Source organism: Macaca mulatta, chromosome 15 (genome assembly GCF_049350105.2).
Source record: "Macaca mulatta isolate MMU2019108-1 chromosome 15, T2T-MMU8v2.0, whole genome shotgun sequence".
Classification (NCBI taxonomy): Eukaryota; Metazoa; Chordata; class Mammalia; order Primates; family Cercopithecidae; genus Macaca; species Macaca mulatta.
In genome coordinates this window covers 23,036,479-23,050,012 of record NC_133420.1, presented here as the reverse complement: position 1 = coordinate 23,050,012, position 13,534 = coordinate 23,036,479, and the positions used below count along the sequence as shown (strand labels likewise).

Sequence of the window (13,534 nt, the reverse complement as noted above, 5' to 3'; positions counted from 1 at the left end):
TTGTTGACTGTAGTATAAGTCAGCTTTCTGTAGCATAAGATTTGATTTTCTCATACTTACTCCACTTGTTATACATCACTGATTATTTGGGTAAAACTGGACTCATTTCAACCAGTTTGCCTTTGTTATTCAAATACATGATGAGAAACTTAATATTGTAATTTAACTTGAGCCATAAAACACATTTTAACATTAGCTTGTATTATATTTATTAAGCTTGTTTTTGTGGGGAAAAAACTTACTAAAACCTAGATAAGTCTAGATTAAGTCAGTTTAGGTGTATTTTGTATTTTAGTGATGGATCGTATCATAAAAATAGAGGTAAGTTGGGAAGATATATTGATTATGCTGTTCTGTTGAGGGAAAGGTCATGTAATTAGAAATTTAAATTTTTGGTTATTGTGTTCACATCATACTACACAAGCATCATTTATAGTTTGGCTTTGAGAACTTTTCTGGTATGTTTACAGAAAATGTATGAAAGAAACAAGTTTTGATTATATTTTTATATTTGTAAAGTAAAAGTTTGGTTAAAATGATCACTGTTCTTTTTTTTATCATTTCAATTAAAAATATTTGAAAGAGAAAAACAAATACAAAAATCAGCCAGGTATGGTGGTGTGTACATGTAGTCACAGCTACTCAGGAAACTGAGGTGGGAGGATCACCTGAGCCCATGAGGTCAAGGCTGCAGTGAGCCATGACTATGCCACTGCACTGCAGCTTGGGCAAAAGAGTGAGACCCTGTCTCAAAAAAATTAAATTAAATAAACAAAAGTCACATGGAATTAACATAGGAGATGTTATTCCTTCCTAGTCAGAATCCCCAGAATATGCAGTATCAAAAACCACAGACAATTTAACACAACACACACTGCCCATCTCAGTCTTGATGCTCCCTACCACTTGGTAGGGCTGAACATGCTCATTGGAACCCCAAAACTGATACAAACTGAGATAAAATTTTATTTTGTCTAATTATTATTATTATTATTATTATTATTATTTTTTGAGACAGAGTCTCGCTGTTGTTGCCCAGGCTGGAGTGCAATGGCATAATCTTGGCTCACCGCAACCTCCACTTCCCGGGTTCAAGCAATTTTCCTGCCTCAGCCTCCTGAGTAGCTGGGATTACAGACATGTGCCACCAGGCCCAGCTAATTTTGTATTTTCAGTAGAGACGGGGTTTCTCCGTATTGGTCAGGCTGGTCTCAAACTCCTGACCTCAGGTGATCCACCCGCCTGAGCCTCCCGAAGTGCTGGAATTACAGGCGTGAGCCACCGCGCCCGGCCTAAATATTTTTAGAATAATCAGATCCTTATATATTTCTTCAAAAACAAAGATTAAAAAACCATTAACTTCCCAGTATAGGAATTACTGAGAATATTACCTACATACACTAAGTACAAATTTTTTGGTTTGTTTTTTGTTTTTGAGATGGGGTCTTGCTCTGTGTCTCCTAGGCTGGAATACAGTGGTGTGATCATGGCTCAACTGCAGCCTCCTCCTTAAGCAATCCTCCCACCTCACCTTCTCAAGTAGCTGGGACCACAGGCACATGCCACCACACCTGGATAATTTTTAAATTTTCTTTGTAGAGATGGGGCTCCCTATGTTACCCAGGCTGGTCTCAAACTCCTGATCCTGGGTTCAAATGATCCTGCCACCTTGGCCTCCCAAAGTGCTGGAATTTCAGGCATGAGCTATCACGCCCTGCCAGTAAGTACAATTTTTTAGTCTTTTTTTTTTTTGGTGACTCCTATTCTATACTGATGTATAAAATTATGTCTCAATGTCTGTTCATTCTCGTGGAATAGAGAGGTCTATAAATTGCCATATCTAGCTAGGAATTTTATGCAGAAATGTTTAATGAGCTGGTATTACTTAACCCAGAAAGAAGAATTCAACAATAATTTTTCTGAGACTATCAAGGACCTTTCTCAGAAAATGGGCATTAGCCATTTGCAATTGCTACTAGGTGCAGAAAAAGAGAATACGTTTGGGTACTAAGTGCTAAACTAGAGGTTTATAAAATGTCCTTTCAAATATTTCCTAATACACTGATAATATACAAGGACAAGAGCTATACTTACTTATCTGTGTATCCCTAGAGCCTAGAGAACTGGGTGTGGAGCAGAGAGAACACTGAGTGCTTAACAAACTGAGTTATCAACTATTTAGCATGTTTTATGTGTAGTTGTCTGAAAGGTTACAGGGCATCTCAATGTCCTTCCTAATGTTCAAAAATGCTTCTAAGAAAGGACCATGGCCAGGTGTGGTGGTTCACGCCTGTAATCCTAGCACTTTGGGAGGCCGAGGCAGGCAGATCACAAGGTCAGGAGTTCAAGACCAGCCTGACCAATATGGTGAAACCCCGTCTCTACTAAAAACACAAAAATTAGCCAGGCGTGGTAGTGCATGCTTGTAGTCCCAGCTACTCGGGAGGCTGAGGCAGGAGAATCACTTGAACCCAGGAGTCAGAGGTTGCAGTGAGCCGACATCATGGGAGTATCTGTATACACTGGATACTCCCATGTCCTATTTCTAACCATTATGAGTATGTGTCCCAGAATGGTGCATGCCACCACATTTAGGGAGAACTGTAAATTCAAATGATTATCTATGATGAAGACTCACATAGTCCTGAAAAGCATCATTTAATTAGACCTTGAAATGATACTCTCATATCTTAACCATCAGACTGTAAATGAAAATTAAACTGTACTACAAAGGTTATCAATTAAAATTTCTAAACTAAACAAAACGCTTCTTTGAAATTATTTCAAAACTATCAATATTTTAGAAGTGTTTGTGAGTATACAGTCGTCCATGTGCATAAGTGCAAGTATAATTTTTTTTTTTTTTTTTTTGAGGTAGAGTTTTGCTCTTGTCACCCAGGCTGGAATGCAATGGCATGATCTTGGCTCACTGCAACTCCACTTCCCGGATTCAAGCAATTCTCCAGCCTCAGCCTCCCGAGTAGCTGGGACTACAGACACCCGCCACCGCGCCCGGCTGATTTTTGTATTTTTGGTAGAGACAGGGTTTCACTATGTTGGCCAAGCTGGTCTCGAACTCCTGATCCACCCGCCTCAGCCTCCCAAAGTGCTGGGATTACAGGTGTCAGCCACCGCGCCTAGCTTCAAAGTACAATTTTTATTTTTGTTGGTTTCATAGAGGGATGGAGAACAAAGCAAGGAGACTGGTATTAAACAGAAATTTTCAGCAAACCAACTTTCCATTAAACAGATAGATCCTGGCCATTGGATAATATCAGAAGAAAGCATAACTAGAAAAGACAGAATGCCCTTCCTATAATTACAAATTAAAGTGAAATAAAATCTGAGAGTCAATAAAGTAAGGCTTATCAATGACACCTTAAGTTATTCACTTAAAAGTGTACACACACATCCTTTTCTTACCACAGAATATTGGGTAACATTGAGAACTTACTAGTGCCTGGGTCAAGCTCTGCCAATTCATCCTGACAGAAACCTAAAGAGAAAACAATAGGAAAAAAATTACAATTTGTGAGTTACTTCAAGCTGACTCCAAATACGAAGTATCATACAGTGGGGGGGGGAAATCTACACTCAGAAGTCAATTTGGGTTTCAATCCTAGCTCTAATATTTAGCTACTACATATCCCTCTGAGCCTCCATTTCATCCCTTCAATACAAAAACAGATAAAAGCACTTACCACAGAATTGTAATGAGGATTAAACAAGTTACCAAAATAAAATGCTTACCACAGGCCTTGCCACACAGTAGGAGCTCAATATACAACAGCACAAGTAATTATGAGTTATCATGGCAATGTCCGTTGGAATAAAAACTCACAGGAAAATTACAATTCATTTAATACCTGTCATAAATTCTGTTCAACACTGCTAATTCTCTCACGAAAGAAAGCAAAATATATAAAATATTAACTTACACAAATATCAGTGTAATATCATGTAAATTTTTCACAAATGCTGAAGAATTTTACCTATACAAACAAATAGAAGCAATTTTTCCATTAGTAAGTATGCTATTCAGGTTGGAATAAATACCTCTCAAAGCACACTTCACATTTCATATGCTCGGACCCAAAAAGTATGAGCTACATTTGTCTAGCTGGTGTATAACTATCACACTGGAGAGAGAAATCAAGCACAAGGAATGGTAAACATAGTAGGTCCTCTATACATCGTTCATGAAAGGTTTTGTTTTTCCTGGAATGGCTGCATACTTTCTCCTGTTTGCTTTCTACTCTTCCTCAGTTTAAATATTTCCTCAGAAAAGTTTTCTCTTGCCTCTTTCACCCTTGTCTCACACACAAGGTCAAATCCCTGGTTATAATTATCTCTAACACCTGTGCTTGCTTCCTCATAGCACTCATCGACAAGGAACTACTTGTTCAGTGTCTGACCACAATGAGACTGTTCCATGAGGGCGGGGATCCAACCTGCCTTGTTTTAACAGCTTTAACCCCATTACCTCTCACAAGCCTAGCACGTAGTAGCCGTTCAGTAAACAACTGTAGTATTTCACCAGTAAATTCAAAAATAATGGATCTTGATGCTGGGTGCAGTGGCTCATGCCTGTAATCCCAGCACTCTAGGAGGCCGAAACGAGTAGATGACTTGAGGCCAGGAGTTCAAGACCAGCCTGGCCAACAGGGTGAAACCCTGTCTCTACTAAAAATACAAAAACTAGCCAGGCATGATGGCACTTGGCTGTAATCCCAGCTAATTGGGAGGCTGAGGCAGGAGAATCTTTTGAGCCTGGGAGGTGGAGGCTGCAGTGAGCCGAGATTGCACCATTGTACTCCAGCCTGGGTGACAGAGTAAGACCCTGTCTCAAAAAATAAAACAAAAAAAGGGAGCAAAATTAGGACTAGAGGGGCATGAGAGTAACTTCTGTCAAAACTGGGCGACCAAAAGCCAAACCAAAAACTAGCAGTCATGGGGGAGAAATGAGATTCATGTAGCAGGCCAACTGCTTAAACACTTTGTTTTTGTTTGAGATGCAGTCTTGCTCTATCACCCAGCTAGAGCGCAGTGATGCGATCTCGGCTCACTGCAACCTCCACGCCTCCTAGGTTCAAGTGATTCTCCTGCCTCAGTCTCCTGAGCAGCTGGGATCACAGGCACCTGCCCATGCCCAGCTAATTTTCGTATTTTTAGTAGAGATGAGTTTCATCCTGTTGGCCAGGCTGGTCTCAAACTCCTGACCTCAAGTGAGCTGACCATCTTCGCCTCCCAAAGTGTTGTGATTAGAGAAAGCCCAGCTTAAGCATCACAACTTTTAAAGTCCTTTGCAATTCTGGGCTGTTGTGACCACATCAAATATGCCGCATTCTTTCTTGCCTTTCTGTGATTCCTCCTCCTCCTCCACTTGGTAAAACAATTCATCTTTTAAGATTCAGTTCTAATATCACAACAATGAAATATGGAAAACAGAAGAGGCCTCACCAGCATTCACCAAACAATAAAGGAATAATTTAAATACCTGCCTCTTCCACTACATAGTGAGATCTTCAAGGCTAGGGCCTGTGCCTTATCCATCTGCAGAGCTGCTTCTGGCCAGAACAGTTGTGGACACATTATGGAAGGTGCTGAAATGCGGGATCAACTAAACAGAACACACAACCCTGCCTCTAGATCACAGTCTAGGGAAGAAAGTCATAGAATCAGAAAATCTAAAGTCTAGTCTGAATAGTGTGTGTAAAGCCTAAATGAGGAGACTGGATCTGAAATACCAGAATTTAGAAGCTGCTTAAAGTGGCTGATCTCAGACCAGCTTTAAACCCCTCTACATAAAGGCAATGGGAATGAAAAAGCCATGGAGAGATGCCAGGTGTCTTCGTATATTCAGACTGCTAAAATAAAATACCATAAACTAAGTCTCACAGTTCTGGAGCCGTGAAGTCCAAGATCAAGGTGCTCGTATATTTGTTGTCTAGTGAGAGCCCATTTTATGGTTCATAGATGGTACTTTACCACTGTTCTCACATGGTAGAATCAGCTCTTTAGGGTCTCTCTTATACTGGAACAATCATCTCTCAAAAGGCCCCTATGCTAATACCATCACCTTGGAGGTTAGGATTTCAATATGTGAATTCAGGGGGATCACACACATTCAGACCATAGCACCAGGCAATGAGAAACTAACTCCTCATTATACATGGACTGAATGTTGAACATCGTGCCAGAAGTGAAACTGAGAATAAACTTCATTTCATGTAAATTGACTCAGAAACAGGACAAAAGTACAGGAAAGCAGGCTGGTACAACGGGAAGGTTAGAACTCTCCTAGGTTCTAACTCAAGCCACCTTTAGTTATATGACTTTAGGTAAGTCACTCCCTATTCTGTGCCTCAGACTACTTTGGACATTAAATGAAAGGACTGTACTAGAAGTCTCAAAAAAGGAACAAAGCCTAATGTACCTTCTGAAAGTACCCATTGTTGTGAACTCAAGTAACTGATCAAACAAAAATAGAGGGTGACTCAAAAACAAATAAAATACTAAGTAAAATATTTAAGATGGACATCTATTGCTTTTATCTGCCTAGCAACCACTCCCCCCTTATTCTGTTAATGGCACTCTGATTTTTCTTTGCAGACTTCTATTCAAAGGCCACATGATCCAAGCAGAATTGACCCTAACTTTGTTGTAAATTGGGATCAGCAACAGCACCTACCTTACAGAGATGTCAAAAGAATTAAATGACACCAGGTACAGTGGTGCATGCCTGTAATCCCAGCACTTTGGGAGGCTGAAGCAGGAGGATCACTTGAGCCCAGGAGTTGGAGACTAGCCTGGACAACATGGTGAAACCCTATCTCTACCAAAAAAATACAAAAGTTAGCCAGGTGTGCTGGTGCATGCCTGTAATCCCACCTACTTGGGAGGCTGAGGTAGACGATCACCTGACCTTAGGAGGTCGAGGCTGCAGTGAGCCATGATCGTGCCACTACACTCCGGGGCCTGGGCAACAGAGTGAGACCCAGTCTCAAAAAATAACTGAACGAGACAGTGAATATAAAGGCTTTGCACAGTACTTGACAAAGTAAGAGCTCTATATATGTAAGCTGCTACTAACTAATCTCTAGGGTCCATCCAATTCAGTGCTGTGTCTATGGAAGCAAAGTGTAGATTATAGGAGAGTTACTATTAAACCATTCATGGCATCATCCTCAAAGACCTGGGATGGAACCCTAACATCACTAATGTCACTTTGGTTACTTGCCGTGGTTCTTGAACTTTTTACATTTTCAGCCTGTAAACTGCTGGATGTGGTGATTCCAGATGTTTGCCACTTCCTGAAGAAAGAAGGCCTCTATATTTGCCTTAAAAAAATTCCTCCAAGGGTCACAAAGATCCTGATTATAGAATTCAGTAATTACATCTACATTCCCTCCACTTAGTCCTGAGACCACTGCTAATATGTTGTCTCCGGTTTTACAGATCATCACTAATGCAGGAGCCTTGAGGATATATGGAGAACAATGTTAATCTTACCTACAAACCACATACCTACTGACCACAAGGCAATGAAATGGCCACAGCTGGCTACTGTTGTCAAGCAGAGTTTTGCCCTGATTCTCAGCAACCACATCTAGCTGGCAAAATGATTCTTAGCTAGAACCCAAACCACTGCTAGATGTAACCCCAAATGTACATTAAACTGGATTTCTTCAATTAGATTCAACTCAAAGGCAATCAGAGTTGTTCAGTAGAAAGCAGACTCTTGGCCGGGCACCGTGGCTCACACCTGTAATCCCAACACTTTGGAAGGCCAAGGTGGGTGGATCACTTGAGGTCAGGAGTTTGAGACCAGCATGGCAAAAATGGTGAAACCCCATCTCTACCAAAAAAAAAAACACCAAAAATTAGGCTGGCGTGGCAGTGCACACCTGTAATCCCAGCTACTTAGGAGGCTGAGATAGGAAAATCACTTGAACACGGAGGCAGAGGTTGTAGTGAGCCAAGATTATGCCACTGCACTCCAGCCTGGGGGATAGAGCAAGACTCCTTCTCAAAAATAAAAACAAAAAAAAAGACACTGAGTGCGGTGGATCACCTGAGGTCAGGGGTTCAAGACCAGCCTGACCAACATGGTGAAACGCCATCTCTACTACAAATACAAAAATTAGGCAGGGCGCAGTGGCTCATGCCTCTAATTCCAGCACTTTGGGAGACAGAGGTAGGCAGATCACGAGGTCAGGAGTTCAAGAACAGCCTGGCCAACATAGTAAAACCCCATTTCTACTAAAAATACAAAAATTAGTCAGGCATGGTGGCACACTTCTGTAGTCACAGCTACTCAGGAGGCTGAGGCAAGAGAATCACTTTAACCCAGAAGGCAGAGGTTGCAGTGAGCGGAGATCGTGCCACTGCACTCCAGCCTGGGCAACAGAGCAAGACTCTGTCTCAAAACAAAACAAAATAAAAAGAAAGCAGGCTCTTAAGCTTCATAAATAAACAAACATACCCAAACCCCCTGTCTCACAGAACACAACATATTAAACAGATCAGGAAATATTCTGAGAAATCCAGGGTCTTTGGTTGGTGACTTAAATTGCTTTCAAAAGAAAAAGACAGACAAGAAACAGATTGGTTCCTAAGATGACATCACCAAGTCAGTGTGCACACAGGCCATCTGAAATGTTACTGCAAAGGTTATATTCACTTGCCTCAGTTTAACTAGGAAGATAAATACATACTGAAAAGGACATGGGGCCAGGCACAATGGCTCACATCTATAATCCCAGCATTTTGGGAGGCCGAGGCAGGTGGATCACCTGAGATCAGGAGTTCAAGACCACCCTGACCAACATGGTAAAACTCCATCCCTACTAAAAATACAAAAATTAAGCCTGGTGCAGTGGCTCATACCTGTAATCCCAGCACTTTGGGAGGCCGAGGTGGGAGGATCACAAGGTCAGGAGTTTGAGACCAGCTTGGCCAACAAAGTGAAACCCCATCTCTACTAAAAATACAAAAATTAGCCAGGCGTGGTGGCGCACACCTGTAGTCCTAGCTACTCGGCGGGGGAGGTGAGGCGAGAGAATCACTTGAACCTGGGAAGCAGAGGTTGCAGTGAACCAAGATCACCCCACTGCACTCCAGCCCAGACGACAAAGCGAGACTCCATCTTAAAAATAATAATAATAGGCCGGGCGCGGTGGCTCAAGCCTGTAATCCCAGCACTTTGGGAGGCCGAGACGGGCGGATCACGAGGTCAGGAGATCGAGACCATCCTGGCTAACACGGTGAAACCCCCGTCTCTACTAAAAAATACAAAAAACTAGCCGGGCGAGGTGGCGGGCGCCTGTAGTCCCAGCTACTCGGGAGGCTGAGGCAGAAGAATGGCGTAAACCCGGGAGGCGGAGCTTGCAGTGAGCCGAGATCGCGCCACTGCACTCCAGCCTGGGTGACAGAGCCAGACTCCGTCTCAAAAAAAAAAAAAATAATAATAATAATAATAATACAAAAATACAAAAATTAGCTGGGCTAATTTTGGTAGTGGCGGGTGCCTATAATCCCAGCTACTCAGGAGGCTGAGGCAGGAGAATTGCTTGAACTTGGGAGGCAGAGATTGCAGTGAGCCCAGATCACATCACTGTATTCCAGCCCGGACGACAAAGTGAGACTCCATCTAAAAAAAAAAAAAAAAATACAAAAATACAAAAATTAGCTGGGCTAATTTTGGTGGTGGCGGGTGCCTATAATTCCAGCTACTCGGGAGGCAGGAGAATTGCTTGAACTTGGAAGGCAGAGGTTGCAGTGAGCCCAGATCACATCATCGCACTCCAGCCTGGACAACAGAGCTAGATTCCATTTCAAAAAAAAAAAAAAAAAACCGGAGGCAGCGAGGGTATGTGTATGAGGTAGAACTAGATTCAAATCCCAGATTTGCTATTACCAAATTAACTACTCCAAACCCATGTCTTGAAATGAGGATAAAAATAACCATCACATTCAATTGTTGCGAGATTTGGTGAATATATGTAAATCATCTACTTTATGGCAAGTTAATCAAGCAAATGGCTCTAAGTCTAGGAATCTTATTTCATACAAGAGAAAGTTCCAGTTGACAAGCTCTTCTTCAAATAGGCATTTTGTTTGCTTTTTAAACAAGGTCTTGCTTCTGTAGCCCAGGCTGCGGTGCAGTGGCACGATCATGGCTCACTGCAGCCTTGACCTCTAGGACCCAGGCAACCCTCCCACTTCAGCCTCCCAAGTAGCTGAGACTACGGGTGTGCACCACCACACATTTGACAAAAAGAAAATGACCACTGATCCCTCAAATTGTGACTGGCTATCATGAGATATTAAAAGGTCACTGATCTTTTTCCTTTTTGATATTTTGACTATCAAATTGTACATTTACCATGACAGTAACTTAAACAAACTTCTGAGTCTTACCAGTCAGCAAATTAAAGCATGAAACACTAGCTAATTATAATCTATAATGTGTTAGTGTTACTAAAGCCATGTTTTAGTTTGACTGTAGGAAGACAGTATAGTGCAACAGAGACATGGACTCTGGTTAACACTCTGCCAGTTACTCAGTCTCTTTTGAAGCCTCAATAACCCATACGTAAGATTAAGGCCCTTAAAAGGTAAAATTCTACAATTCTAATCAAACATCTCTTTCTACAAAACAGAAGTTGTATGTATCCCACATGATTTGCCAACCACTTTATCTCTTGCTTTTCATAGCATCCTACCCAACAGTGTATACTCCATCCACACTGAAGTACATCATGGTTCCCAGAATTCAACATGCTCTTTGGCCTCAACTCTTTTACACGTGCTATTTTCTCTACCTGAGTCAACCTTTACTCACCACTGACATAAGGACTCAAGTCAGGTCTCCTCTAATTCCCCCCCCTCCCTTTCCTGCAAACACTAAAGTCTGAGTTAGGCACTACAAACAACATGGCTGAACCTATAGCTTTTCCGGGACCTATGAGGAAGAAAAAGACTGGTTTCAAAATCCAAAAAACAAACACATCTGCAAATTTGAAATTCAAATGTTTTAATTAAATATGAGATCACATTATTTCACTTAGTCAACTGCAATTCAAGTCTTACATAAACATGAGATACAGTGACACAGGGCTTGTAGGACTAAGAAAGCCAAAAGTCAAAATAGATCTTGAAATTGCTCTGATGAGTTCTGTGGGTCTCTTCTATGCTCCCACAGGCTCCTGTACTTTACACACCACAACCACATCATGATCAGGACCACTAGAACCTGAATTCAGAGAACCCAAGGTTCTAGAGAAGTCTGTTTTCCAGGATCCCCAAGAAAAAACTAAATATCTTTACCCCGGTTTTCTACTGATATACAACAGTCATTCACTGGTCTTTCCTGGACCTAGTCAGTTGTATCAGTTTCCCATCTACCTTGTCTCCCCGATCATGATTTGGCATCCAATAAAACTCTGACTAAATAGGTCAGATCTAGTCTCAGCCCCAAAGATAACCCCAGCCCTAGGCCTGAGACATGACCCAGGAAAGGCTGCTCAATAAATGTTTGAAGAACTGTTTCTTTCACCAAAAGACAATAATGGTAAGCCACAATGCCACTACAATGAATTTCTTGCCAAAATAACAAATTTCAAGAGAACAATTGCACTGTTCTCAACTTTTAAAGCCTAGATGAGCACTGTCCAATAGAAATTTCGACAATGATGAAAATGTCATATATCTACACTGTCCAATACAGTTGCCACTAGCTACATGAGGCCAATGAGTACTTGGAATGTGACTGACATGAATGAGAAACTGAATTTTTAACTTTACTCTTAATTTAAATGGCCATATGAAACTGGTGGCTATGAAACAGTGAAAACCTAGAAGTTGTCCCTCTTTCTAAATTTGTCATACCACATATTTTTGACTGTGTTACAGCATAAAAAATAAATATATGGAAATGTTTATTTAGGCCAGTACTATTTACTAGCCAATTTATAGCTGTGTCAGCTGTTATCATCAGCCTGCAGTCACTTACTCCTTCAAATATTAAGTATCTACCCATACTGTAACAGGCCAGAGGTCTGGAAAGTAGAGATGTGAGTAAGACTGACTACAGAGAACTAATAGTCTCTAGGAGTACAGAGCAGACAAAAATAACTGTACAGCCTGACAATGTAAATGCACTTAATGCTGCTAAGTTGTACACTTCAAATGGTTAAAACGGTAAATTTTATGCTATGTATATTTTATCACAATTTTTAAAAAGATTAAAGCCTACTGAAGAAAAAAGTTGAAACAATATTTTTGAAAAAATTAACACTATGGGACAGATGGACATGATACAACTGGGAAGCAGTACAGAGTAGAAAGAGCATAAATTTTTATTTCAGAATAGGTTTGAGTCCTGGCACCATTACTTACTAATTGTGTTAGCTTAGGAAATGACTTCACCTCTCTGGGCCAATTTCCTCATCTGTAGATGGTTATGAGTACTCAATGATATGATGCACTTAGGTCAGTGAAAGTGCTCGGTAGCCATGATCGATATCAGGGAGAGGAGAAGCAGCAATCATGGAGCCAGGAGCACAGAGAGGAGATAGGAATTCACCAGGCAAACAGGGCTAACTGAGAAACATATTTAGAGGAAGCAGCATGTGAAAGCACTAAATAGAGAGAAAAAAACAGAATGTCACTTGGTAATTTGACTTGACTGGAATCTCAGCAGAGCCGTATCATAAAGACCTTCAACTGCCATACATGAGTTTTTGGTTTTTATTCTATAGGCAACAGTGACTGAAAATATATGTATACACCTAGGAAGTTTGTCAATAACAGCCCAACTCTGATTACTTCAATGCAGGGGCTCTAAAATTTCAACCAGAAAACTAAAAGCACAAGGAGTTGTAAAAAAATAAAAGAAGCCGGGCGCGGTGGCTCACGCCTGTAATCCCAGCACTTTGAATGGCCATGGTGGGCAGATCACCTGAGGTCCAGAGTTTGAGACCAGCCTGACTAACATGGAGAAACCCCGTCTCTACTAAAAATACAAAATTAGACGGGCATGGTGGTGCATGCCTGTAATCCCAGCTACTCGAGAGGCTGAAGCAGGAGAATTGCTTGAACTCGGGAGGTAGAAGTTGCGGTGAGCCGAGATCGCGCCACTGCACTCCAGTCTGGGCAAGAAGAGTGAAACTCCATCTCAAAAAATAAAAATAAAAAATAAAAGAGCAGCCAGGCACTGTGGCTCACATCTGTAATCTCAGCACTTTGGGAGGCCGAGGTGGGTGGATCACGAGGTCAGGAGATGGACACCGTCCTGGCTAATACAGTGAAACCCCGTCTCTAGTAAAATACAAAAAATTAGCCGGGCATGGTGGTACGCGCCTGTAGTCCCAGCTACTCAGAAGGCTGAGGCAGGAGAATCGCTTGAACCCGGGAAGTGGAGGCTGCAGTGAGCTGAGATGGTGCCACTGCACTCCAGCCTGGGCCACAGAGCGAGACTCTGTCTCAAAAAAAAAAATTTTTTTAATGAATTAAAACTAAAAATAAAAGA

General features: G+C 41.5%; 1 protein-coding gene across 4 annotated transcripts in view; it reads right to left on the bottom strand.

The window, feature by feature from the left end:
• NR6A1 (nuclear receptor subfamily 6 group A member 1) overlaps positions 1–13,534 on the bottom strand; it is a 254,770-nt gene that overhangs the window by 213,374 nt on the left and 27,862 nt on the right. For all 4 annotated transcript variants that reach the window (XM_077968050.1, XM_077968051.1, XM_028834859.2 and 1 more), the window contains exon 2: positions 3,455–3,496. In XM_077968050.1, coding sequence (XP_077824176.1) covers positions 3,455–3,496 — 42 coding nt within the window. The remainder of the gene's footprint in view (positions 1–3,454; positions 3,497–13,534) is intronic.